This window comes from Equus quagga, chromosome 2 (assembly GCF_021613505.1).
Source record: "Equus quagga isolate Etosha38 chromosome 2, UCLA_HA_Equagga_1.0, whole genome shotgun sequence".
In the NCBI taxonomy this organism is placed as follows: domain Eukaryota; kingdom Metazoa; phylum Chordata; class Mammalia; order Perissodactyla; family Equidae; genus Equus; species Equus quagga.
Genome location: NC_060268.1, coordinates 91,874,351 through 91,902,184, shown reverse-complemented (window position 1 = coordinate 91,902,184; position 27,834 = coordinate 91,874,351). Strand labels below are relative to the sequence as shown.

The window sequence follows — 27,834 nt, the reverse complement described above, 5'->3', positions numbered from 1 at the left end:
CTTTTTTGTTTCAATATCGTTTATTTCTGCTCTTATTTTTATTATTTCCCTCCTTCTACTGACTCTGGGCTTTGTTTGTTCTTCTTTTTCTAGTTCCGTTAGGTGTCGTTTGAGGTTGCTTACGTGAGCTTTTTCTTGTTTAGTGAGGTGAGCCTGTATTGCGATGAATTTCCCTCTTAGGACTGCTTTTGTTGCATCCCAAATGATTTGGTATGTCGTGTTCTCATTTTCATTTGTCTCCAGATAATATTTGATTTCTTCTTTAATTTCTTCAATGATCCATTGTTTGTTGAGAAGCGTGTTGTTTAGTCTCCACATTTTTGCACCTTTCTCTGCTTTTTTCTTGTAGTTGATTTCTAGTTTAATAGCGTTATGATCTGAAAAGATGCTTGATATTATTTCAACTCTCTTGTATTTATTGATGTTTGCTTTGGTTCCCAAAATATGGTCAATCCTTGAGAATGTTCCATGTGCACTTGAGAAGAATGTGTAACCTGCTGTTTTTGGATGAAGTGTTCTATATATATCTATTAAGTCCATCTGGTCTAATTTTTCATTTAATTCTATTATTTCCTTGTTGATTTTCTGTCTGGATGTTCTGTCCATTGGTGTTAATGGTGTGTAGGTCACTTAGATTTAACGGATGTCAGTATTTTGCTACATTTACTCCAGATTACTCTTTTTTTTTCTTTTAGAAATAAAACAGATATAGCTGCTGATAGCCCTTGTACAAATGGTTCTTTAAAATGTCCTTCTGACTTAGGATGTAGACTGTTAACTGAGAGGGATAACTGTTAGATGATAATATGGCAGGTAGATAAGTGGTGACTAAAAAAAAGCAACTCCAAAACCACATCATATACCCTAGGCATGTTAACAATGTACCAGTGTACTAGCTGGGAATTATTTTTGGGGAACTATAATAATAATAATAATTATAAAATATTATTATATTTTGAAAAGTAAGAAAAACAACATTGCCTTTCAATGCCTCATTATCTGTTCTCTATATCCATAAAAATATATTTTACCTGTGAAAGCAGAGTCTGCATGATTGAATTAGCCAGCTGAGAGTTCCTTCGAAGGACATCATAGAATCCCTAATAAGAATCAAACAGAGAACGAATAAGTTCGTTAACAGAGATACTAGTGATTTGGACAATCCTAACTTTAAAAGAACACTATATTTCTTTACCCTATTCTCAGTTCTTTGAAAAAGATGGAGACTATATTTGCTAGAGGGAGAAACAATTCAGAAAGTTTAGGTTATTTGCCTAAGCTAAAAAGAGACCTCTCCTCACTAAGAACTGAATTATAAACTCACTGTAATCCTCACAATTTTTAAACAAGTCACTTCTGGTTTCGTAGTACTTGACCCCTTCACAGTCAGGGATGTCCTAGGCCCTCATTCTTTCCTCTTGTCCTACCTTAGCAACCTTCCTTTTTAGAACATTCCTTCCAGTCAGTCAGTCTCCAGTGCTTCAAAAATGCCTCCTGGCCCTAAGCACCCTAACGGGAATGACTATAACATTTCTTCCCATGCAAAATTTCCCTATCTTAGTTAAAAACTGCTCAGATTAAAATCCTGGGGAGAACTTTCCTTTGGGAACCTGGAAAAGAGATTGCACAGTTCTTCTGTGAGAAAAACCAAAAAAATTTTTTAAAGAAAGGAAACAAAGGAAGCTTAGCCTTAACAAGTACTAAAAATATTTTATAAATGTATAATGATAATAAAAGACATTTGTGGTCTTGGCACAAAAATCTATAGATGAAATAAAGGTATAGCATATAACAGAAACAGACTTAGTACACATAAGGAGGAAATAATGTCTAAACAATTGGCTAATCTGGGGAAAAAGTTAGCTCCTTATACATTATATCCTGACAAATTCCAGATGAATTAAGTAGCTAAACATAAAAAACGAAAGCATAAAAAAATAGAAGAAAATGTTAGCAAATATTCACTGGAAGGATATGGACTCTCTACACATAAATATTAGCAGATGCCTCAAAGGAAAAGATCAATAGATTTAACACCAAAAATTAGTATTTCTGTAGCTCTAAAAAGATCATAATTTAAAAAAGAGCAAATGGCCATCTGGCATATACTTGCAACAAGTATGACAAAGGTGTTTATTATCAATAATAGAGTTTTTAGAAACTAGTGATGTACTGAGTAAATCTTTGATGAATAAATGAACAGCAAAATCCCAAGAGAATTAGGTTTATGATCCCTTCCAAGTTAATTTTTAAAATTTGGAGCTAGATAAAGGTTGAGATGGGTTTTTTTTGCATATGGATGACTGTGCAGAAAAGAGTTAACGCAGCAGGTCTGAGACTGCTATCCTTAGTGAGGCCTACTTGCAAGGTTGGCGCTTGGCTAGTGGCTGGTAAACAGTTCCTACACCAATATAAAACTTGCCATAAATGGTGAGAGAGGTTTACTGTGCCTAAACTTTTTGTACAAACAATGTGGTTTACGCTGAATATACGATTTCCTTCCAGGAGTTAAGAATTTTGGCATGTGCTAAGTAAGGGTGCCTGTGTGACTAGCCCCCAATAAAAACCTTGGGCGCCAAGTCTCTAGTAAGCTTCCCTAGTAGACAACACTTTGCATGTGCTGTCACACTCACGTGCTAGAAGAATTAAATGCATCCTGTGCAATCCCACCTGGAGAGGACTCTCAGAAGCCTGCACCTGGTTTCCTCGGATTGCACCCTAAGCACCTCTTGCCTCTGCTGTTTTTTGCTTTGTGTCTTTTAAGTATAATAAATTTTAGTTATGAGAACTAATATATGCTGAGTTTTATGAGTACTTCTAGAGAAATCTTTAAACATGGGCGTGGTTTTTGGGCACCCCCAATACCATGAACAATTCTTCTAGCACTGTTCATTGAAAAGACCATCCTTTCTCCACTGAATTATCTTGGGATCTGTGTCAAAACTCTATTAACCGACTTTATACTTTTTGTTCATTATAGGTGCTTTATAGTCCATATAAATTTTAGAATCGTTTTAATTTCTACAAAAATACCCTGGGATTTCAGTTGGGAATGCACTGAATCTATAAACCTTTTTGAGACTTAAAGTATTAACAATATTGAGCATTTCCATGTGTGAACATTGTATATCTCTTCATTTATTTAGCTTTTCTTTAATTTCTCTCAGCAATATTTTGAGGTAGGTCTACAGAGTACATATCTGGTACATACTTTGTTAAATCTATCCTTAGGTGTTTTACTTTATCTACTGTAAATATTACTTTATTTCAGTTTCCAATCATTCATTGCTGGTAAATAGAAACATACAAGTATACCTCGTTTCATTATACTTTGCTTTATTGTGCTTTACAGATATTATGTTTTTTATAAGACCCTCCACTGGCAAAAAGATTATGCGTTGTTGAAGGCTCAGATGATGGCTAGCATTTTTTATCAATAAAGTTTTTTCTTTTTTTTCGTAAGGAAGATTGGCCCTGAGCTAACATCTGATGCCAATCTTTCTGTTTTCACTTGAGGAAGATTGTTACTGAGCTAACATCTGTGCCAATCTTCCTCTCTTTTATGTGGGATATTGCCACAGCATGGTTGATGAGCGGTGCTAGGTCTGCAACCGAGATCTGAACCTGCGAACCCTGGGCCTCTGAAGCAGAGTAGGCGAACGTAACCACTACGCCACCAGGTCGGCCCCACAATAAAGTATTTTTTAATTAAGGTATGTAAATTTTTTTTAGACATAATGCTATTGCACACTTAGACTACAGTAGAGTGTAAACATAACTTTTTTTTTTAATATGGAACGCTTCAAGATTTTGCGAGTCACCCTTGCACAGGGGCCATGCTAATCTTCTCTCTATCGTTCCAATTTTAGTATATGTGCTGCCAAAGTGAGCAATAAACATAACTTTTATATGTACTGGGAAACCAAAAAATTTGTGTGACTTACTTTATTGCAATATTTGATTTACTGCAGTGGTCTGGAACTCACCCTGCCATACCTCCGAGGTATGCCTGTAATTGATTTTTGCATGGTTACTAATCTTGTATCCCACATTACTAAATTCACTTTTTGTAGATTATTTTGTATTGTCTATGTATAGTATATGAATCAAGACAGCTTGTCTTCATCCTTTCAAATCTATATGCCTGTATTTCTTTTTCTTGCCTTGTTGCATTGGATAGGACCGTCACTACAATGTTGAACAGAAGTGTTGAGAACAAATATCCTTGTTCCTGATCACAGGAGACAGCATTCAGTCTTTGACCATTTACATTATTAGATATAGGATTCAGAGATGCCCTTTATCAGGTTGAGGAAATTCCCTTCTAATCCTAGTTTGCTAAGAGTTGTTGAGATTTTTTTTTATTACAAATGGGTGTTGAACAAAAATATTTTTAATGATTAAAAAAAACTCAATGCTTGCCAGAATATGCCAATAAACTTAAAAATGCTCTAATTAACCTAGCAATGTGGTCAAACAGTCAAGTACAACACTCATAGTGAAAAACTAGAAACAACAGAGATGTCCAAAACTAAAACAGTCAAATAAATTACTATATACATAGAGTACTATTCAGCATTACAAATTATGTATCAAGGAACATTTAATAAAATGGGAAAATGCTCAATATAATATTGATAAAAGATATACAAATCTTATGATTCCAATTTTGCATAAACATACATATAAGAGTTGTGGGTTAATAATATTTTAAAAAATATTTCTCTGTATTTTTCATATTTTCTACAAGAAGCCTGAAAAATCCAGTGTCTGGTACAGTGCCTGGCAACTACTGTAGCTCAATAAATGTTATTTTAAAAATGTCCAATGAAAGTAAACTAATAGCTATTCTCTGAAATGACTTGCCCTTAATCTCCTTGCTAGGTTACCTAATGCTCTCCATTCACCTATGAAATGCATATTCTGCAGCACATGGCAAACTAAACGCTGGAGACTGTAGCATATCCTCCATGACTGCACATGTGTTCTCACTGGCTGAAATATATGCCAATCTCGAGGCAGCAGTTGTACCTGCCACTCACTTTTTGCTAATTATACTGTCACAATTATGTGATCTATTCAGACATTCTGTAACTGCTGAAAACCAACTGCAAAATGAAAAAGAAGTTGTTCCTATAAAAACTAGGGTGGATGTTTTAGAAAGACTAAATAAATAAAAGTAAATTTCTAAAACCAATTTCTGGTGAATGAGGGGTAAGACAATTATAAAAAGTTAGGGAAAAAACTGAATACATCTAGAAGGTTTCCATACTCAGACTGTATCTGAAGTGCCTTAAAGTTTTTATCCTACTTTACAGGTAAACAAAAACTTGAAATTATAAGCAATAAATTAAGGTTACGGTTTGTTTAAGAGACAGAAGTTCCAAACGGCAGACTCATACTCAAAACCAAAACCAAACCAAACACAACAGAGATTTGGCCTTAAAACAAAAGACTAGCAAATAAATAGTACATTTAAATATTTCAAATTAAAATACAACACTTAAAGATGTTTCAACTATTCTTTATGATTTCTCACCTTAAACAACTTCCTGGCTAACCATCACTAATTATTGGTCCTAACTGCATCAAATAAGAATGTATCTACTGTACTTTCATAATCAGAAAAAAAATTATTAAAATAAAAAGGATTATTAGCTTGGGGGGGGGGGTGCCACATTCCTTTTGTTCTGCTGATTTACCTCATAAAGCATGAGTCGAACATCAGCCTGCTGGCCTATGCATCTCCTCAAACTATCCATGATCTCAAGGCAAAAAGTTTCATTGGCGACAGAGTTGTAACGGCTGTGAACATCGACGTGGACCTGAAAGGAAGAGAGGCCAGTTCTTGTCTATCATACCAAAGTAGTTGCCCTTAAGGAGGTAAAATGAGCCTATGTTCTTCATCAAAGACCTTAGACTTAGCATTCCCCATAGGCCAAAACCTAGGACCGAGGCAGACATTATAATCATCACCTGGCCACGCTAAGTGTCACTCTTATACTGGTGTGGAATAAGAAAATTTTCAAAGATTTAAAAAAATTAACTTTTCCCCATTCCCCAAGGTTTTCCTTGGCAATGTCAGCAGCTTAGGAAGGCACACAGATTATTTCATGCCACTAGAATCCAGTAGTCATAATATACTTTGAAAGGCCTAAAAAACTTCCTTAAATATTTTCAATAGCTAGAAGAATCGAGCTCTTCTTGCTTCCACAAAATCCTGAGTGGTTTCGAGTAGGTAGTTTTTTGTTTGGAAATGGAAATGACAAAGAATAACATCCCTTGTTTGATTTACATAATAAATTCAGCAATTACAGACCAAGAACTCCTGAATTTTACTACAGGCGTCTTAGTGAGGGAGTTAATACCGACTAAGGTCAAATCCCAGTTCTACCCTTTATTGGTTATACCACCTTGGGCAAGTTATTTAACCTCTCTGTCTCAGTTTTCTTATCCTTTAAATGGGGATAATATGGGGCCGGTCCTGTGGCCGAGTGGTTAAGTTCGCTCGCTTTGCTTTGGCAGTCCAGGGTTTCGCTGGTTCGGATCCTGGTGGCACCGCTCATTAGGCCATGTTGAGGTGGCATCCCACATGCCACAACTAGAGGCACTCACCACTAGAATATACAACTATATACTGGGGGGATTTGGGGGAGATAAAGCAGGAAAAAAAAAAAAAGATTGGCAACAGTTGTTAGCTCAGGTGCCAATCTTCAAAAAAAAAGAAAAAAAATGGGGATGATAATAATACACAAATGATATCCAGTTCCTAATATTTAATCTATACCATATGTTATAGGAAAGTTTTGTACAGTTATACTAGAACAATAAAGATTCCTAACAAAATTGTTATATAGATGTCTCATTTATAAATTGTATAGTAAATAATTTAAATTATGAAGACAGGGGCCGGCCTGGTGGTGCAGCGCTTAAGTTTGCACGTTCCGCTTCAGCGGCCCAGGGTTTGCTGGTTCAGATCCCGGGTGCAGACATGGCACGACTTGGCAAGCCATGCTGTGGCAGGCGTCCCACATATAAAGTAGAGGAAGATGGGCATGGATGTTAGCTCAGGGCCAGGCTTCCTCAGCAAAAAGAGCAGGATTGGCAGTAGTTAGCTCAGGACTAATCTTCCTCAAAAAAAAAAAAAATTATGAAGACAATTTTATTGCTCCAAAGCCCAGATTGCCAAATTTTTGTAAAAAGTTTTGTTTTCTCAGATTACAGGCTTTAATAGATGTTCATGTGTAAATGAACTAATAAAAATGGGAATAACAGTCCCCAGCCTCAGAGGATTATTGTGAAGAGTGAGATACTGAACATAAAGCACTTAGCATCGTGTCTAGCACAGCACTGGCCAACAGAAATATAATACAGACACAAACGCAAGCCACAAACCTTAAATTTTCTAGTAGGTAAATTTAAAAAGTAAAAATAAACTGGTAAGATTAATTTTAATATTTTATTTAACCCAACATATTCAAAAATATTATCTCAATGTGCAATTAAAATAAAAAATTATTAATGAGATATTTCACATTCTTTTATTTCACACTAAGTCTTCAAAATCCACTATGTATTTTACACATACAGCACAACTCAATTTAGATTAGCCACATTTCAATCAAGCATTCAGTTCAACAGCCATACTAAGGCTAGTGGCTACCATATTGGATAGCACAGTTGAACATACAGCAAATTTGCCATTAATAAGTGTTAGCTGATATCGTCATCGTCGTCATCGTCATCATCATCATCATCATCAGCCTCTCAGTTTCAGGATCATTTCTACAAACAGAACGGGAGTAGAAGAAAACAGCTTGCACATCACCAACTCCTGCGTTACTGCACACAGTATAAGCTAGTGTGAACAATCCTTACCTGGCTAACACCGATAGACTGACTGCACTGAGAAGATGACAAGCTGCCTAAAACTTTAAAGTTCTTCAGGAGCAGTAAAAACCCAGCAACTGCAGATTTTCGGGCATCAAGCTGGCTACCTCAGGAACAGAGGAGAAATTAACAAACAGTACTAATTTCACAAGAATAGGCTCTGGGTCAGAAAAATCCATTTAGTTCCATACAGAGAAGGAATATGTATAAACAACAAAGCATAGAGCAAAATAAATTGCACTTATGTAGTCAAAATAAAGAATTAGCTGTTCACAGCAATTAGCAGTGAATTAAGCTTATTTTTTCATTATTTACTTAACCTCATGACACAATCTATACTTTCTTCTATCCCGCTGGCAAGTCTATGTGGAGAATGAGAACAAGAATGCTGAGAGGCTGTTCAGATGGGCCGATAACTCAAATCTAAGTAACAAACAGCAAAGGAAATTACTGATTTTCTCTGTGTCTGAAAGAGCACTTCCCTTCTTCATAGAAGAGTACATGCTTGGTGCCTTGTGAACCCTTCATCCAGAAAAATGATACATTCATCTCACTGAGGCTTATGATTGATTCATGTTATAGATGCTAAAACATATAACCTTGGCCTATCAGACATGCCTTTGGGTAAGGAGTAATAAAAACCTGTCAATTCTAGAAGAGGGATAATAGTACACAGCTACTTACTAGTTGTTCTTCTGGATACCCATGAGTACACTCTAATATAGCTAACGTGGTAGTAATTGGGTATCTTAAAGTACCAAATGCTTTCCACCTCTTAACTTGTCTCATAATATTTTTTAGGTGATAGTAGTATCATCTCTAGCTTATATACTAAGAAATAAAGGAAGAGAGGTCAGAAGGCATTGGCTAAGCCAAAAATAAAAAAACTCAGACCCCTCAACAATTTATTTTGTCTATAGCCACTAGACAATTCCAATATTCACTAAAAGGAGTTTCTTGAATGTTTTCTTCTTAATTAAGGAGTCTCCCTCTTCAGAATTGTAGCCAGCTCCGGTTTCAGAGTATTTGCACTGGAACCATATCTTGAAAGTTATTCTAGGGGTGTATAGCAGAGTACTTGAGATTACAAGCTCAAATTCTAGCTCCACCACCAACCAGTGTTTGAGTTTTGCAAAGTCACTTACATATTAAGGCTAAGTTTTCTGATCTGTAAAATGGGAGCTGTAATAATCACTTCATAGGGTTGCTCTAAGAATTCAATGAGATAAAGCACTTGGCACAATGCCTCGTTTGATCAAAGTGTTCTGTTGGGTTAGGAATTTGCACGACCACTGTGAACAGGTTGTACGAGGAGATGGCAGAGAAGACGTTAAGTAGCATTAGAAAGCATGACTTCCCGGGATCTCAAGGGTTACCACACACCTGGCAAACATAGCTTTCCGTAGGACGATGATCAGGGAGTCTCTCATTGACATGCTGACTTTCAGAAGAGGCTGAAAGAGAAAGAATCAGGGGGTAAAAGAGAACAAGTTTGTTTATTAGCCTTAGCTCATTTCTATCCATACGCTACTGTTACCATTTGGCTTATATGAGGAACTTTGGTTCTGTTTTATATACATTTCAATGTTTATTACACTTAGTAATAAGGACAATAGTATATTTTTAAATACTAAATTGAAACTAGCTGTGAATGCCTTTAAATCTGTTGTCCTCAATTAATAATTTTCTAAGAGCCTTTTAATTAGTACACTAACTTGAAAATGAGTCAAAGGAGAGAAAATAGTGCTATGAAGAGGGAGTCAACTTGGAAAAGAGAGTCTGGTTCAGCGTTCCTGCCCTTTTAATACAAAGTTTTATGTTTCAGAATCAAGGGAAATAGGATTTCTTAGACATATATATTTATGAAGAAACGCATCAGAGTTCCCTTAGACAGTTCAACCTCAGTTTTGGCCAGCTCCTTAGGAGTCAGAAGACTTACCTGCACCGCCTTCAGCAGCCCTTGTACAGTTTGAAGGGGCAGAAATGATAAATAGTCAAAAGTTTCTGTGACTTTAGAAGAACAGCTTTGAAGAACTAAGGGTGCATACATGACGATATTTGAAAGCAGGTCTGAAAAACACAATCTATAATGAGTTGCCTCAAATAACTAAAGATATCTCAAATAAGAAGAAATACGGGCAAAAGAAATGGTAAAAAGGTTTTTGTTTCCTTTCTCAAGTTAAGTACGCTGTAATATAAATTTCTACATATTCTACATACTTCTATGTTCAGTGGTCAGGATACTTTAACTTTCTTCTGCAATAGTATAAGACTACAAAAATTAACCTGTCTGAAAGAAAGAAGGAAAGAAACCCATTATACTGTCAAGTCAAGTAGCACAAAATGTCTTCATATGTCCAAGCTAAAATAAATCAATAAATATTTATGAACTTTTATCATGTGTAAGCAGGATATGGCCCTTTAAGGAATACATGAATGCAGAAAACATGGTCTCTCTTCCTTCAAGAATTTTAATCTAGTTGAAAGTCAAGAAAATATATTTTAAAAGGATGAAAAGAAGTAAATAACAGAACGATACCAAGTATGTAATAATTCCAGTTTATTGCCTAGTAAATGGTAAAAGAGAGTTTAAATAGGAGTTCAAAGAGGAGATCACTATGAGTTGGTGTGCTTTAGAAAAGCAAAGAGGAGAAGTCTAAGCTAGGTTCTGCAAGATGGGTAACATTTAGATGCATATAGAACCAGAAAGGCCTACCATATGTAAAGGGAAAAGCATGAGTAAAAGTACAGGAAAGGTAAATGTAAGACATACTCAGAGGACAGCGGGGAAATTGGTGGAGTTAGGGTGAAGGATTCAGACAAATAAATACTTGACGCTAATGTTGGAAAGGTAGGTTGGATCAAATTGTCAAGGACCTTAAGTGGCTCGATAAAGAGCTGATAATTTATTAGAGAGAGTACTGGTGGTTTCTGAATGCTAGAGTGGTATTTTAGGAATACTTATCTGTGGCAACGTATAAGCTGAATGGCTGCAGAGAGAAGAGAAAGCAGAGGAACCAGCCAGGAAGCTGTGGCAGTAGTGTAAATGCAAGGGACTGGGAAGTAGGCAATGGGTGTTGGGGGGGGCACTGGTATAAAAGAGAAGAAAAAGTAACAGTATGAGGGAAGAAGGAGAGAACTTAAGTACCAAGTGTGTTTGAGAAGATAAAAAGGAATTCCAGCCTCCAGGACTTGGAGAGCCGGGTTTCAGACAATAGAAATAAGGGCAATGGAAAGGGGAATTCGTTTGAAGGAACTGTACTGCATTTTAGATAAAAGGAAAAAAAAAAATACTAAATGGAAATATCCAGCAGGATTGAAAGTACTACGAACTAAGGAAAGAGGACAGTCTGGACATAAAGATTTGGGAGCATGGCTCCCACAAAAGCCCACAACAACAACTGAAATTATGAAAACAGGAATGATATCTACAAGTAAGAGAAAGTATAAAAAGAGGAAGAGACTTCTGCTTCCCACCGTGCTGGAGTAACAGTGACCAGATTTATCCTCCCTCTTTTAAACAACAACAAAAAAGGCCAAATTACATTAAACAGTAATTGTCAGACACTAGACAACAAGCAGTATAGGACAATGATACCTGAGAGAAGGGAACACATGAGGTGAGCCTTGTAACTGCCCAAGCTTACTGCCCACAGGGTTTCTAGGCAGCGGCACAGAGAGGGAAACACAGGGTCCAAAGTTAAAGCGGCAGAGTCGAGAATTCAGGAAAGCCAAGGCAGCCACAATTCACAGATCAGAGTACTAGGAAGAAAGAGTCGCGTGGAAAGAGCCTTGGAGATGCGCAGGGAGCTCCATTTGCTTGTCAGCTGCACATGTGTGAGGAAATCACCGAAGCCAAGGAAAGAATCAGCAGCAAGGAGCAGGCAGATCCATCCTCAGAGGCCACAAAGGACAGGAAAGAGTTCACATTCACAAAACCACAGTGGAAACACTTCATAATATACAAAGCTGAATACTCAGAAAGGCATTGCTTCCGTAGGGGAACCTAGTCAGCCCCAGATTAAAGGGTACCTGGTTTTGCCTAACACACCACAAAAATAATCATCAAAAAGATTAAATGTTTTCCAAGACACTTAAAACAAGAACAGTTGAAGGAAAAAATCCAGCAAATCAACAGTGTGAAATTCACAATGTATGCCAGCCAATCAAAAATTATAAAGCATGCAAAGCAGGAAAATATGATCTATGATGACGAAGAAATCAATCAATAAAAACAGATCAGAAATGAAACAAATGAAAGAAATGGTAGACAAGGACATTAAAAAATCTAAGATAAACATACTTCATATGTTCAAGAAGGTAGGGGATGAGGCTGACCCCTTGGCTGAGTGGTTAAGTTTGCGTACTCCACTTTGGCAGCCCAGGGTTCGGATCCTGGGCGTGGACATGGCACCGCTCATCAAGCCATGCTGAGGCGACATCCCACATGCCACATGCCACAACTAGAAGGACCCACAACTAAAAATATACAACTATGTACCAGGGGGCTTTGGGGAGAAAAAGGAAAAATAAAATCTTAAAAAAAAAAAAAGAAGGTAAGGGAACCATGTTAAGGAGAGGGAAGACATGAAAAAGACACAAATCAAACGTCAAAAGATGAAAAATTTACTGGATGAGATCAATAGAAGAAAAGATCACTGCAGAGCAAAAGATTTGAGAACTTGAAATGATAGCAATACAAGCCACCTAAAATGAAACACAGAGTAGAAAACACTAAAAAAAAAGACTACCCAACTTTCAAGCAGCCTAAGTGATATGTAATTGGAGTCCCAGAAGAGAGAGAGAGAGAGAGAGGGAGAGAGAGAGAGAAAGTGTGTGTGTGTGTGTGTGTGTGTGTGTGTGTGTGTGTGAGAATGTGCTGGTGGGGAGGGAGATGACAGAAAACATTTTCTGAAGAAATAATACCTCAGAATTTTCCAAACTTGATGAGAACCATAAACCAACAGATCCAAGAAGCTTGACAAACCACAAGAAACATAGAGAAAACTACACTAAAGCACATCATAATTAAACTGATTAAAACCACTGATAGAGAAAATCTTAAAAGAAAAAAGACATTATATAGTGAGGAACAAAGATAAGAATGAAAGCAGTCTTCTTGTTTGAAATGATGAAAGCCAAAAAACAGTAGAGCAACATCTTTAAAATATTAAAAGAAAAAAACTGTCAACCTAGTCAGAAAAATGTCTTTCAAAAACTAAATGAAGAATTTTTCTGATGATGAAGAATTCATCAATAGCAGATCGGCAGGCTAAGAAAGTTAAAGGCAATCAGAGAAAGTGGTACTAGATAGCAACCTAGATAGGTCTACACAAACGGAAAAGCACCAGAAATGGTAAACACGTGGGTAAAAATAAAAGACATTTTCTTATTTTTAAAAATTCTTAAAAAGATTATTGTTTAAAGAAAAAATAATGATGTAGATATAATTCAATGAACAGAGAAGTAAAATGTATGAGAACAGCACAAAAGCCATGGGAGCAGGGATAACACATGGCAGAGAGCTGCTGCAATGTCCTTAGACTAGATGTAAAGGATACCGCTAGAGCAAGTTAAAGATGTCTGCCATAAACCCTGACGACCCAAAAGAAAGTAAAACAAGGTATAGCTAATCAAATTAGCAAGACAAAATGGAATCATTAAAAAAAACCCTCAATTCAAAAGAAGGAGGAAGAGAAAAAAGGCAACAAAGAACAGATAGACAAATAGAAAACAGCCAGATGATAATCACATTAAATGTAAACACCTGCCCTGATGAGAAGTCAGAGATCATCAAATTGGATTAAAAAAGTAAGACGCAACTGTATGTTGTCTCTAAGAAACTCATGTTAACTATAAGGATCAAAATAAGTTAAAACTAAAAAAATGAAAAAATATACCACGCTAACACTGATCGCAAGAAAGCTGGAGAAGTTATATTAATATCAAAGTAGACTTCAGAACAAACAATATTCCCAGGAACAAGAAAGGTCATTTCATAATGATTAATGGGTCAACTAACCAAGAGAACATAACAATGTTCTAAATGCTGATGCTCCTAATAACAGAGTTTTAAAACACATGAAGCAAACACTGATTGAACTGAAAGAAACAGACACATCTTTAACTACAAAGTCAGATTTCAACAGTCCTCTCAATAGAATAAGCAGATAGAAAATCAGTAAGCACATAGAAGACTTGAATAATCTGACTTAACTGATTTATAGAAAACTCCACCTAATAACAGCAGAATACTTATTCCTTTCAATAGCACGCAGAACACTTATCAAAATAGACCATATTCTAATAAAACAAGTTTCAAATTTTTAAAAATTCATGTCATAGAAAGTATCTTCTATAACCACAAATTAGAAATCAATAACAGAAAGACACCTGGAAAATCTCCAAATATTTGAAAACTAAACAACATACTTCTAAATAACTCATGGGTTAAAGAACAAATCACAAGGGAAATGAAAAGTATTTGGAACTGAATGAAAATAGAAAACAAAATGCATGGGATGTAGCTAGAGCAATGTTTACAGGGAAATTTACAATGTATCGCTTGTACTGGGGAAAAAACAAGGTCTCAAATTAATGACCTAAGCTTCTAACCAGAGATCATAGATTAGACCCAAAGCAAGCAGGAGAAGGGAAACAAAAAAGAGCAAAAATCAGTGAAACTATAAACAGAAAAACAATAGAGAAATTCAACGAAAGCAAAAGTTGGTTCTTTGAGAAGATCAATAAAATTGGTAAGTCTTGCTAGACTGATTAGGAAAAAGAGAGAAGACACAAATTATAACCAGTAGGAATAAGAAAGGAGACATCAATACAGATCCTAGAGACGTTAAATGGAATATTCTGAACAACTTTATGACAATAAACTTGATAACTTAAATGAAATGGTCAAATTCCTTAAAAGACATAAACTACCAAAGTTCACCCAGAAAATTTAGATAACCTGAGTAGCCCTATTTCTACTAAAGAAATTGACTCTGTAGTTAAAACCCTTCACACAAACATAAGGGAACTTGGAACATCAGGAAGGAAAAAAAAGCAATATACACATCTACATAAAAATAACAGGCCACAAGTTGGCACACTTTTTCTATACGTGGCCAGACAGTAGCTATTTTAGGCTTTATGAGCCATATAGCGTATGTCACAACTATTCAACTCTGCTGATATAGTGTAAAAGCAGGATAGACAACACATAAATGATTGAGCATGGCTATATTCCAATAATACTGTATTTTATGAACTCTGAAATCTAAATTTTTCACGTCATGAAATCATCATCTTCTTTTGATTTTTTTCCAACCACTTAAAAGAGTAAAATAAACCCAAGCAAGCAAAAGGAAGAAAACAATAAAAAGCAGAAATTAATGAAATTGAAAACAGAAGAAAAGAGAGAAAATTTAAACCAGAAGCTCATTCTTTGAAAGATTATAAAATTGACAAGCCACTTAAGCCAGGTTGATTTAAAAAAAAAGACAAATAATTAATATTAGGAATATCTTGATTTGTAGATGATGTGATTTCTACATAGAAAATCTCAAGGAATTGTCAAAAAGCTACTAAAATTAATAAGTGGGTTTGGCAAGGTTGCAGGATATAAGGTCAATATTAAAAAAGCAACTATTTCTACACGCTAGCAATCAACAACTAGAAACTAAAAATTTTAAAGATATCATTTACAATAGTGCCAAAAAAATGAAATACTTAGGGGTAAATCTGACAAAAGATACACAAGATCCACACACTGAAAACTAGAAAACATTGCTAAAAGAAATTAAAGACCTAAATACGATTATGCATTCCTTCACGAAGAGGACGTGTTCTGAGAAATGCATAGTGAGGCGCTTTCATTGTTCTCCAAACGTGATGGAGTGCACTTACACAAACCTAGGTAGGATAGCCTACTGCACACCTAGGCTATGTAGTACTCATCTTATGGAACCAGTGTCATACATTCTGAACGTCGTTATGTGGCAAATGGCTGTAAACAAGGAGATACATACTGTGTTCATGGATTAGAAGACTCAATATTGTTAAGATGCCAATTCTCTCCCAAAGTGATCCACAGGTTTGAGGCAAACTCAGTCAAAACTAGAGAAGGTTTTTTTTTCAATTACTAATTGACAAGCTAATTCTAAAATTTACTCGGAAATGCAAGGGACCTAGAATAGCCAAAACTATTTTGAAAAAGAACAAATTTGAAGGATTAACACTGTTTGATTTTAAGACTTATTGTGCTGGAGCAACTGGATAACCATGTGCAAAAAAAGAACCCTATTCCCTCACACCACAGAGAGGCAGCCCTTGTTTTATCGTGCTTCGCTTTATTCCTCTTCACTTATTCACTTTATTCCCTTTTTTACAAATTGAAGGTTTGTGGCAACCCTGCATTGAGCAAGTCTATTGGTGCCATTTTTCCAACACCATTTGCTTACTTTGTGTCTCTCTGTCACATTTTGGAAATTATCACAATATTTCAAACGTTTTCATTATTATTATATTTGTTATGGTGATCTGAGTTCAGTGACCTTTGGTGTTACTATTTTAATTGTTTTGGGGCACCATGAACCATGCCCATGTAAGACAGTGAACTTAATCAACAAATGTGTGTGTTCTGACTGCTCCACCAACTGGCTGTTCCCCTGTCTCCCGCCCTATTCCCTGAGACGTAACAATATTGAAATTAAGCCAATTAATAACCCTGCAATGGCCTCTAAGTGTTCCAGTGAAAGGAAGAGTCGAACATCTCTCATTTTAAATCAAAAGCTAGAAATGATTAAGCTTAATGAGGAAGGCATGTCAAAAGCCAAGGTAGGCCCAAAGCTAGGCCTCTTGTGCCAGTTAGCCAAATTGTGACTGCAAAGGAAAAGTTCTTGAAGGAAATTAAAAGTGCTACTCCAGTGACCACATGAAAGAAAAGAAAGCAAAACCTCTTATTGCTGTTGTGGAGAAAGTTTTAGTGGTCTGGAAGACCAAACCTGCCACAACATTCCCTTAAGCCAAAGCCTAATCCAGAGCAAAGCTCTAACTTTTTTCAATTCTATGAAGGTTGAGAGAGCTGAGGAAGCTGCAGAAGAAAAGTCTGAAGCCAGAAGAGGTCGGTTCATGAGGTTTAAGGAAAGAAGCAGTCTCCATAACATAAAAGTGGAGGGTGAAGCATTAAGAGCTGATGTAGAAGCTGCAGCAAGTTCTCCAGATTAATGAAGGTGGTTAAACAATACAGGGTTTCAGTGTAAACAAAACAGCTTAATATTGGAAGAAGATGCCATCTAAGACTTTCATAGCTAGGGAGGAGAAGTCAATGCCTGGCTTCAAAGCTTCAAAAGACAGGCTGACTCTCTTGCTAGGGGCTAATGCAGCCAGTGACTTGATGTTGAAGCCAATGCTCATTTACCACTCTGAAAATCCTGGGGTCCTTAAGAATGATGCTAACTCTACTCTGCCTGTGCTCTATAAATGGAACAACAAAGCCTGGATGATAGCACATCTGTTTACAACACGGTTTACTGAATATTTTAAGCCCACTGTTGAGACCTACTGCTCAGAGAAAGATTCCTTTCAGAATATTACTGCTCATTGACAATGCACCTGGTCACCCAAGAGCTGTGATGGAGATGTACAAGATTAATGTTAGTTTTCACACCTGCCAACACAACATCCATTCAGCAGCTCATGGATCAAGGAGTAATTTCGACTTTCAAGTCTTATTATTTAAGAAATACATTTCGTAAAGCTATAGCTGCCACAGACAGTGATTCCTCTGACAGATCTGGGCAAAGTAAACTGAAAACATTCTGGAAAGGATTCACCAGTCTAGATGCCATTAAGAATATCATGGTTCATGGGAAGACATCAAAATATCATCATTAACAGGAGTTTGGAAGAAGCTGATTCCAGGCCTCACGGATGACTTTGAGGGGTTCAGGACTTCAGTGGAGGAAGTAACTGCAGATGTGGGGGAACAGCAAGAGAACCAGAATTAGAAGTGGAGCCTAAAGATGAGACTGAATTGCTATAACCTCATGATAAAATATTAACAGATGAGGAGTTGCTTCTTATGGATGAGCAAAGAAAGCAGTTTCCTGAGACGGAATCTACTCCTGGTGAAGATGCTATGAAGAATGTTGAAATGACAACAAACGATTTGGAGTATTACATAAATTTAGTTGATCAATCAGAGGGAGGATTTGAGAGGACTGACTCCAATTTTGAAAGGGAGTCTACTGTGGGTAAAATACTATCAAACAACATTGCATGCTACAGAGAAATCATCCACAAAAGGAAGAGTCAACTGAGGCACCAAACTTCATTGCTGTCTTATTTTAAGAAATTGCCACAGCCACCCCCACCTTCAGCAACCACCACCCTGATCAGTCAGCAGCCATCAACATCGAGGCAAGACCCTCCACCAGCAAAAAGATTATGACTGGCTGAAGGCTCAGATGATGGTTAGCATTTTTTAGCAACAAACTATTTTTTAATTAAGGTATGTACATTGTTTTTTTAGATATGATGCTATTGCACACTAAACAGACTACAGTATAGTGTCAATGTAACTTTTGTATGTACTGGGAAACCAAAAAATTTGTGTGACTCTATTACGATATCTGCTTTATTGTGGTGGTCTATAACTAAACCTGAAATATCTCCAAGGTAGGCCTGCACAATTTAACAGAAATGGATCATAGGTCTAAGTATAAGAGCTAAAACTATAAAGCTTCTAGTAGAAAATATAAGAGAAAGTCTTAGTGACCTTGCGTTTGGCAAAGATTTTTCTATACATGACACAAAAAGCAGGAACTATAAAAAGAAACTGATAAATTGGTAATTGATAAATTAAAAATATTTGTTTTTCAAACAACAGTTACAAAAAGTAAAAGCCAAACCACACACTGAGAGAAAACATTTGCAAAACATGTATCTGACAAAGGACTTGTATTTAGAATATATAAAGAACTCTTATAGTAACTCAGTAATAAGAAGGCAAACAACCCAATTTTAAAAAATGGACAAAAGACATGAACATTTGACCAAATGTAATATACAGATATCAAATAAACATGGCAAATCTTCAATATCATTCAGTATTGGGGAAATGCAAATGAAAACCATGATGAGATACCGTCACGCACCTATTAGAATGACTAAAAGACTGACCATACCGAGTATTGGTCACAATGTGAAGCAAACAGAAATACTGCTAGTAGGAATCTAAAATGGTACAACCACTTTGGAAAACAGTCTGGCAGTTTCTTAAACCATTAAACATAAATTTATGTATGTTTAATGATGTATGGACTCACATGTATGTAGGTATGTACCCCCTATGATGTATCCATTCCACTACTAGGTGTCTTCCCAGGAGAAATGAAAGCATATGTCCTCAGAAAGGCTTATACATGAACGTTCACAGCAGCTTTATTTGAGATAGCCCCAAACTGGAAACCTAAAAACCCGTCCACAGGTGAATGGATAAACAAATTGTGGTTATATCTACATCATGGAATATTACTAACAATAAAAAGGAACCTATTATTGAAATACACAAAAATCCTGGAAAAATCTCAAAAGAATTATGTTGAGTGAGAGAAGCCAGGCAAAAAAAAGGAGTACATGCAGTAGGCTTCCATTTATATAAAATTCAAAAAATGGCATTTAATTTATAGTGACAGAAAGCGACCAGACTGGAGATGGGAGATGGGGAGGAAGAGAGGGATGAAGGATCAGATTACAAAGAGGCACTAGGAAACATTTGTGGTGATAGATATGTTCATCTCCACTGTGGGGATGGTTTCACAGGTGTATACACATGTCAAAAGTCGTCAAACTGTTATACTTTGAATATGTGGAGATTATTATGCATCAATTACACCTCAATAAAGCTGAACAGAAAGAAAAAAAGTAAAGTGTCAAGTACTGAACTTTGCAAAACCCTGACATTAAAGGGTAGAAGAAAGAAAAGAAAGCTCTAAAGGAGAAAGGGGAAAACTGATCAGAGGCAGAATAAGAAGCAAATGATTACAGTTATCATGGAACCTATCTAAGAAAGTTTCAGGGGAGTTGTAAACAGTGTTAAATCACAGAGAAACTAAGAAACTTGGTGACTATAAAAACCCAGTGGATTTGGGCATTAGGAGATATGTGTTAAAACAGCAAATTCAGAAGTCACCAAAGAGACAAGTACTGAAGTCAGAATGTCCAGGGTTAAGAGAATAGGAGGTTAATGAGTGTAGCAGAAGGACAGCACTTATCTGAGAAGTATTCAAACAAAAGACAGAGAGAAAGTTGATGCAAGACAGAAGTCTCACTCATTAATTATATGCTCATTTCCTTCCTGCCAACCATAGACAATATACACAGACTTACGTTTTACTGGCATCATAATCAAAGATATTGCATTAAACTACCGTATCGTTAAAGTTTTTTTTCTTCCAGGACCAAAACATTATGACATTTAAATTAAAATATTCCTGAGAACTTTATCCTCCTTTCAAAGTCCAATACCTAAGAAATGGCTGATGGGAGAGGATGCTCTGGTAACAACCCTGTTGAGGACCTGCTCCAGAATTTCTTGTCTGATGATCTCATGGATCTAAAAACAACAGAAGAACCAGTAAAATATTCCTTGGTGACCTTCAGCTTACAGTGGCATCAATGCATGTTAGGCAGAAATTGGATACAGGTAAAACTTGACTGTTTATTTCAAAGACAAATATAATGTGAATCATCTGGAAAGACAGAATCACTCAACTCTACCCTCATTCTGTGCTCAGATGATTCATTAGCAGGGCAAACTACCATGTCCGTTGGCCTAAAAGAGAGATCACATGAAAGTACTGCTCCATAAAAGGTCCAGCTCCAAAGTGGAATAATTCTACTTAGGCATCCACTACACACCAACATCGGTATGTCTGACAGGATGCCTAACTTTTATGTTAAAATTTAAAAGTCTATGAAAATTTCTGGAAACCTAAAAAATGTTCACCAATCTCTTCCTCAGTTTCTAGAAGCGCAGCAGTTGCCTAAAAAGACTTTTGAATTTTCACTTGAATTCTAGTAAAATTCTTACCTGAACTTGATTGCTTTGAAGTATAATTTCTTTCAGATCTCAGACTAACAGATTATTGGTAGTAAATTATATGCTCTACAGATACTGTGACAAAGCCAACACATGTGGGACATCAAATGGAACCTCCCTGGTTTTAAGGAAGATTAATTTAAAACAAAAGCTACTAAAGTCTCTTATTCGAAGAATGTTCTTAGCCAGATTACTGTTAGGAAGAGTCACTTATATCACCTAACAGACATACACACTCAAGGACTATGATACGGCATTCATGTCCTAGTTATGGATCAGAACACTAGATTTACATTGAAATTAGTCTCCAAGAACATGTTCAGCAGACACTTCTGGCGTGCGGCTACCTTAACAGTTAAATGTCAAGAAGATGACTTAAAGGAACCACTAGCATAGCAAGGTTGTTTAGCCTCAGATATGATCTAGCATTTTTTTCTACTTGAAAAGAAATTAAGTTTTGAAAGCTGTTTCAGAAATTAAGACTGAGATGATAGTCACAATATGCAATGAATTAAAAAAATGTAAATTCCCCATTTGGGGTTCCTCAAAAACAATGAACCAATAAGCATGATTTTTTAAGCTTGAGGTACTACAGTGACCTAAAAGATTATTTTTTGTATAAGGGACTATCATTAAAAAGAAAAAAAAAACAAACAACAAATAATTTACTGTTGGAGGAAGAAGAGGAAATCATGGGAAAGCTAACTGATATTCAAACTTCTAAGAAACAGTCAGAACAGAAATTAGACTGAATAAAAAACTCATATAAATAAAGGACGAGAAAGTAAGAATTCCATCAAACTGGATCTATAACTTCAATCACTATCCCAATCTCTGTCCCCAGAAGCTGCTACACACTCAAGTCTCCTTGTCCCCCAAACTCCCAGGCAAATGTTACGCCTTATTTATAATAGAATTTCACAAAATTAGGAAATGCTTGCCGAACTCAAGTCTCACCTTAAAAGTTTCCAACAGGATATTAGCTCCAAGCTTACATGCTTGCTGGTTTGGCATTCTAGAAAGACTTGAACTGGTTTCAATGGTTTTTCCATCAGGAATCTTCTTTGGCCCATATAAATCCATTAAAATGAAGCCAAGTTCTACCAGGCCCTGAGTAACATGATCCCAACTATGAACACTGCAAGAAAACAAAGCTTAGTTAAAAATAAAAACTTAGTAAGATACCTTACCTTTATATTCATTGCCATGTTACACATTCCCAAACTTGACCTGGATAACCAAAACTCTTCAAGTGAACTTTTTCTTTCTATGCATCCTTATCTGGCAGAATTCTGAAATTCCCAGTAATGGGAATGTAGGCAGCAATCTCCATTGACAGACAGGACACTGGGAAAATCCAGAAACTACAGAATATTCAAAAATATACAGAAGAAACTGGAATATTTCAGTATACTCACCATCAGAGATTTCCATCCAAGATTTCATGACTAGAAGTTAATTGCTGCTTCTTCTATTCCCCCCATGACACTAACACCACTTACACATATGCTTCCAAGTTTGCCTCCCTCCCTAGACTGAGATTCTCTATGGCAGAGACCATACTGTAGTCATATTTTTACCCATATTGCCTAGCTCAAGGCTGGCATATAGAAGGCATTCAGTAAATATTTATAGTAGGAATATTTATATTCATATCTTCATATAGTCATATCATATCTATAGTATGAATCGATGAATGATCTGGTTTCAAAAGCACGAGCTAAAATTACAAATAACTTTTTGTAAAGCAACAGAATCCTTCGTGATTTTATACCACTTTATGTTACCCACAATAGTGGAAGTGATATAATAACCTTTATATCATTAGATCTATCTGTTAAATAGGAACAAATTATAATGTAGCACCAAAGAATGAAGGAGAGAGTTGTGAATAGATTCTCATAGCATTTCAGCATATTTTATTAATATTCACACTCTGGAGATCTGAGATCAAGCATACAGACTGAACACATGCTCCATTCTTCCTACCCTAAATACCTACAAATGAAAAGATACACACACCTGTATGTGTACATGTCTATATATGGTGTATATATACGATCCATAATAATGTGAAAAAATAAGAGGTGTTTTTGACTGACTAGAAATTATGAAGAATCCTTAAAAATTGAAAGGAATATAAGAACGAAAGAGGAAGCCACAGACCACATAGTGCAAAATGAAGGGGTGGCTCCAAAAGCAGATACCAAGGACAGATACCTTGGGAATTGGAAAGAACCCTGGGACAACTTATGTGGTGACTGGTTGGGATACCCTAGCATGAACAGTTGGGTACACAGCATCCTTCTCTGCCTTCTTCTCCGAGGCCCCACTGCACCCTCAGTTTATGCCAAGAAGCGAGCAAGGACGAGGCCTGCTCTTGGATGGGATCTGTGCGTAGAGGAGCTTGGGCCTGAGAGGCAGAGCAGCACTCTGAAGGATGACAACACGCTGGAGGGATTAGGGAGGCCCCACACCTAAAAGATTAGCCCTTGGCACATCCTACCGCCATCCTCAAATCACAGAGGTGGAATGTGTGAATAGACAGGGCACTCTCAGACAAACTAATGGGGAGCACCAGAAACATCAATAGAGAGACAAACCAATAACCACCAAATACAGGAAAAAATACCACCTGGAAAGAGAAGCACGAAACCCAACGAAGAGAACTGATATCTGAGGGAAAGGCTAACGGAACAAACAGAAGGAGATTTTAAAACTCTAATGAATACCCTCAGAGAAAAAAGAAAGATTATAGCATAAAACAAAAAACAGACTGTTATGGAAAAAGAACCAACTGGAAATTTTGGAAATGAAAAACATGATTGCTGGAGTGAAAAACTCAATAGACGGAACTGAGAGTAACGTAGACAGAGCTGCAGTACAAATTAACAAGAAGAAATACGAAAAGCAGGAAAGAAAATTAAGAGATATGGCACACAGATGAAGAAATTCCAACAACTAATAGGAGAGAATAGAGAGAAAAGGGGGAAGGATTACTCAAAGAACTTAAATAAAAAGAGAAAATCATTACAGAGCTTAGAAAAGACATGAATTCTTACCGTGAAAGGGCACACTAAATATAAGCAGGAATGAATTAAAAAAGAACTGACATAAAAATAAGCTGTGTTAAATTTCAGAACATCAAGCATAAAAATAAATCTCAAAAGTTCCCATGAAGAAAATAGCAGATTATCTACAATAATACAAAGAATCATCAGACTTCATCAGTAATGCTAGGTGCACAAAGACAATAAAAAATGGTTATAAACTTTCTACCAGAATTTTATACTTGGTCAAATTATTGCTCAGGTAAGAGGGCAAAATAAAGACATCTTTAGACATGGAAATACTCAGAAAGTCTACCATCCACAAACCGTATCAGAAAGCATTGCTGCAAAAACTATATACTTATGGCATATTTCCAAGAGAAAAAATACGAGATTCCAAAGATAGAGGTAAGTAAAGAAACTAGTAAAATTTACTACAAAGTCTAAGTAAGTGTTGTTTGTTAATTATAATCTTAATAAGAAGGAAGTAGAGAAATAGTGAGTGCACTAAGGTTCTCAGCTTGGAGGGAAGAGGCAATTACAGTCTGTTTGCTACAAAATGTCTATCTTTGTCTAACATGAAAGAGCTCATATATGATTGGTAAATAAGGGAGTAAGTATAACTGGGAGAATGAATTGGTTCACAGGTGATTTTTTCCTAGTACATTAATGTTTTGCACCTCCAAGTATCTCCAGGTAAGCACAAAGTATGTCAGCAGAGCTGAACACAGCAAACCTTGGAGGAAGACAGTGCTGTTCATGATGCCCATTACCCCGTTTTCTTCCTTTTGGCTTAGGCCACACGCACAATATTTTTGCATTTTGTCCTAGTCTCCATAATTCAGCCTCAATACTCCCTTACTGTCCCTTTCCAGGTTACCTCAACTTGTTGCTTAAGGTAAAATCTTATATTTACGGAAGTAGAACTTTTATATTAAAAATACATCAGATGTTAAAGAGAGCTATTGTGATCATTTCACAGTATATACAAATATCAAGTCATTATGTTGTACACTTGAAACTAATATAATGCAATATGCCAACTATATTTCAATTAAAAAAAAGAATATATCTTAGCACTCTGGTTACAAAGGCAAATATATTTTAAGGGTGTTCGACCCTATTTTCCCCACAGGTCCTGTTACTTTTAGAGTGTAATTCTGCAGAACAGAAGATTTTTCATAAGTATACTGTGTTACACCAGAAATGCCATAATTAACTCTAATTATTCTACTAATTAACTCTAGACAGTAACAGGCAAATCGAAATCTAAATACAATAAAATACACCAAATATGCAATAAGCGGGGTCCAAAAATTCGATCACATAAAATGTAGGATGCATTACTTCAAGGTTAATTCGCTGAGTGGGGCAAGCATGTGTGACAAGCCAGCTGGCTATTCTAGGGGGTCTAGTAATGCTATCCAAATCCCTCTCAGTAAGTTTTAGTCCTACCTAGTGGCAATTGCCCACCCCAGCCTAATTATAGATGGAGATGCTTCCAGGTCCTATAGCTAACTGGGACTTCCAGAAGGGCAGCTTTCCAGGAATTTTCTGGTTAGCTAATGCCTGTTTCGTTAGCCCAACTTGAAGAGACCTGGTTGAGGGAATACTGGAGATACAACTGTAAACCTTAGGAAAAAGAAGAACCAGATACAGAGAAGATACAGAAGCTTTAAAGCCTAATGGGTAAACCACTCAGACACAGGGGTTCTATTCTCAAATTTGCCTTGTATGCCAACCTCATGTAAATTCAATCTAAATCAAAATTCCCAGACCTGGAATGAGAGCAACCTTAAATTATGACTTAAACTATAAAGCTTTAAAATATATTTAATCCACAGACAAAAAAAAAACATGACACAGTAAAGACTGTTACAACAGCCAGTGTATATCCTGAAATTAAAATAACGACCAGGATGGTGACCAGTCTTTTCAAAATTTGGTTTAAAATGGATTTGTCTAAACTGCTAATCAATTCAATTCTATCCATCAGCCCCAAACTTCAACAGTTACAGTAAATAAAACTTTTAATGTTTTTTACTCACCTAAAAAAGTCAACGAAGACTCAGGACAATAAAGAGTTGTAATATCACAAAAGGAGCAAAGGCACCTACTCCATTTTTGTATTCTTGCTATCAAGGTGGCCAAGAAATCAGGCCTTGGGATTTAAGGACCTTGTGATACAGGAAAAGCTTGCTTCATCAATTTTAAGGGATAAAACCTTGAGAGGTGAAGTCAACAGTGGTAGTCATCAGTTTTCTCTGATGAGCCATAAGTATGGTACCATGTTGCATTTTCTAACACTAAATACCTCATGAACATACTAGGGTATAGTTCACAAACTCACCTATTCTTTACCACTTCCAAGATCATGGCTGAAACAGAAGATCTATGAGGGACTAGATTCTGAAGAAATTTTGAGCCTTGGAGAAGCTGAAGATCCTTGAAGCTCTTTACAATCAAAGTCTTTAAAAGATCAAATACCTAATATAATGAAAGAAATAGGAAAATGAACCAAAAAATAGCTCATGCTATAAAATGTTAACCCTGTAACTGTTTCTACTTGCTGCCATATACTCATCCCTATGACAACTGTTTCACTAGACAAGTATGATATAAAAATTATGACTGAGTGGGAGCTTAAAAGAGCTGAAGACAAGCCTTCCTTAAGAGAGCAAAAGGGCTAAAAATCAATACTAATATTACACACAACCAGGGAACACATATGATAAAAAATGGTAAAGGATTTTATATTTTCTTCCTTGCAACTAACCTATTCTGGTTAATTTCAACTCAAGCAGGGACAATTTCTTGGAAAGCTACAAGATATTAAAACTGCTCGTGGATACCATTTCCATTCTTGCTATCTGGACTGTGTGATATGTTTCCACTCTCATTCCCACCTCACCACCTGGCTTACCACACAATAGGAAAGAGAGGTATAAACCAGGCACCTGAAGAAGTCTTCAAGCAGCCCCCACAGAACAGTGTGGGCCTACATGTTTTATCGAGGAAGCTGCTGCTGGCAGGATGGGAGTGGAATTGTTTAGCGAAGGATAACAAAAAAACAGGCCCTTTGCTCCTTATCAACTACAGAAGGAACCAAAAAGTCATTAATAAATACCTGTTCCTCAAATCTTTGTATTCTTGTCACAGAGAGCAGGAGGGCAATGCTGAAGGGACATATATTATTACTGAGATCTCCTTGCTGTCCTGCCTAGAACACACAAACCAAAAACGAGTCATTATGTACATCTTAAAAGTGTAACATAGCCTACTTTAGAAAAAGCTTCTTAAATGGATCAGAAGCCTAAATGTAAGAGCTAAAACTATAAAACTTTTCAAAGAAAACAAAGCAGATAATCTTCAGGACCTTAGGCAAAATTCAAGGTGTAGAAGATTTTCTACTATGTTGTCTTTGCCTAGATTTCTTAGATACAACACCAAAAGAATAATTTATATAAAAACAACTTGGGAGCTGGCCCCGTGGCCGAGCGGTTAAGTTTGCGCACTCCACTTTGGAGGCCCGGGGTTTCGCCAGCTTGGATTCTGGGCGCGGACCTGTCACCACTATCACGCCATGCTGAGTCAGTGTCCCACATGCCACAACTAGATGGGCCCACAACTAAAACATACAACCATGTACTGGGGGGCTTTGGGGAGAAAAAGAAGAAGAAGAAAAAAAAAACTTGATAAATCAGACCTCAGTAAAATTCAAAACATTTGTGTTAAAAGACATCATTAAGAAAATGAAAAGATAAGCCACAGAATGGGAGAAATATTTATTTCTCT

The 27,834-nt window shown here is 36.5% G+C and overlaps 1 protein-coding gene and 1 non-coding gene across 3 annotated transcripts in view; both read right to left on the bottom strand.

The window, feature by feature from the left end:
* Window positions 1–27,834, bottom strand: part of FANCI (FA complementation group I) — a 92,859-nt gene that overhangs the window by 26,010 nt on the left and 39,015 nt on the right. For both annotated transcript variants that reach the window (XM_046653253.1, XM_046653254.1), the window contains 9 exons: window positions 27,167–27,259; window positions 26,390–26,526; window positions 21,947–22,127; window positions 20,416–20,503; window positions 9,830–9,960; window positions 9,274–9,344; window positions 7,879–7,993; window positions 5,703–5,825; window positions 1,032–1,100 (listed from right to left, as the gene is read on the bottom strand). In XM_046653253.1, the coding sequence (XP_046509209.1) occupies window positions 1,032–1,100; window positions 5,703–5,825; window positions 7,879–7,993; window positions 9,274–9,344; window positions 9,830–9,960; window positions 20,416–20,503; window positions 21,947–22,127; window positions 26,390–26,526; window positions 27,167–27,259 (1,008 nt within the window). The remainder of the gene's footprint in view (window positions 1–1,031; window positions 1,101–5,702; window positions 5,826–7,878; window positions 7,994–9,273; window positions 9,345–9,829; window positions 9,961–20,415; window positions 20,504–21,946; window positions 22,128–26,389; window positions 26,527–27,166; window positions 27,260–27,834) is intronic.
* Window positions 3,787–3,893, bottom strand: LOC124236564 (U6 spliceosomal RNA). The gene has a single exon (XR_006887795.1). It is a non-coding gene; the product is annotated as a U6 spliceosomal RNA (small nuclear RNA).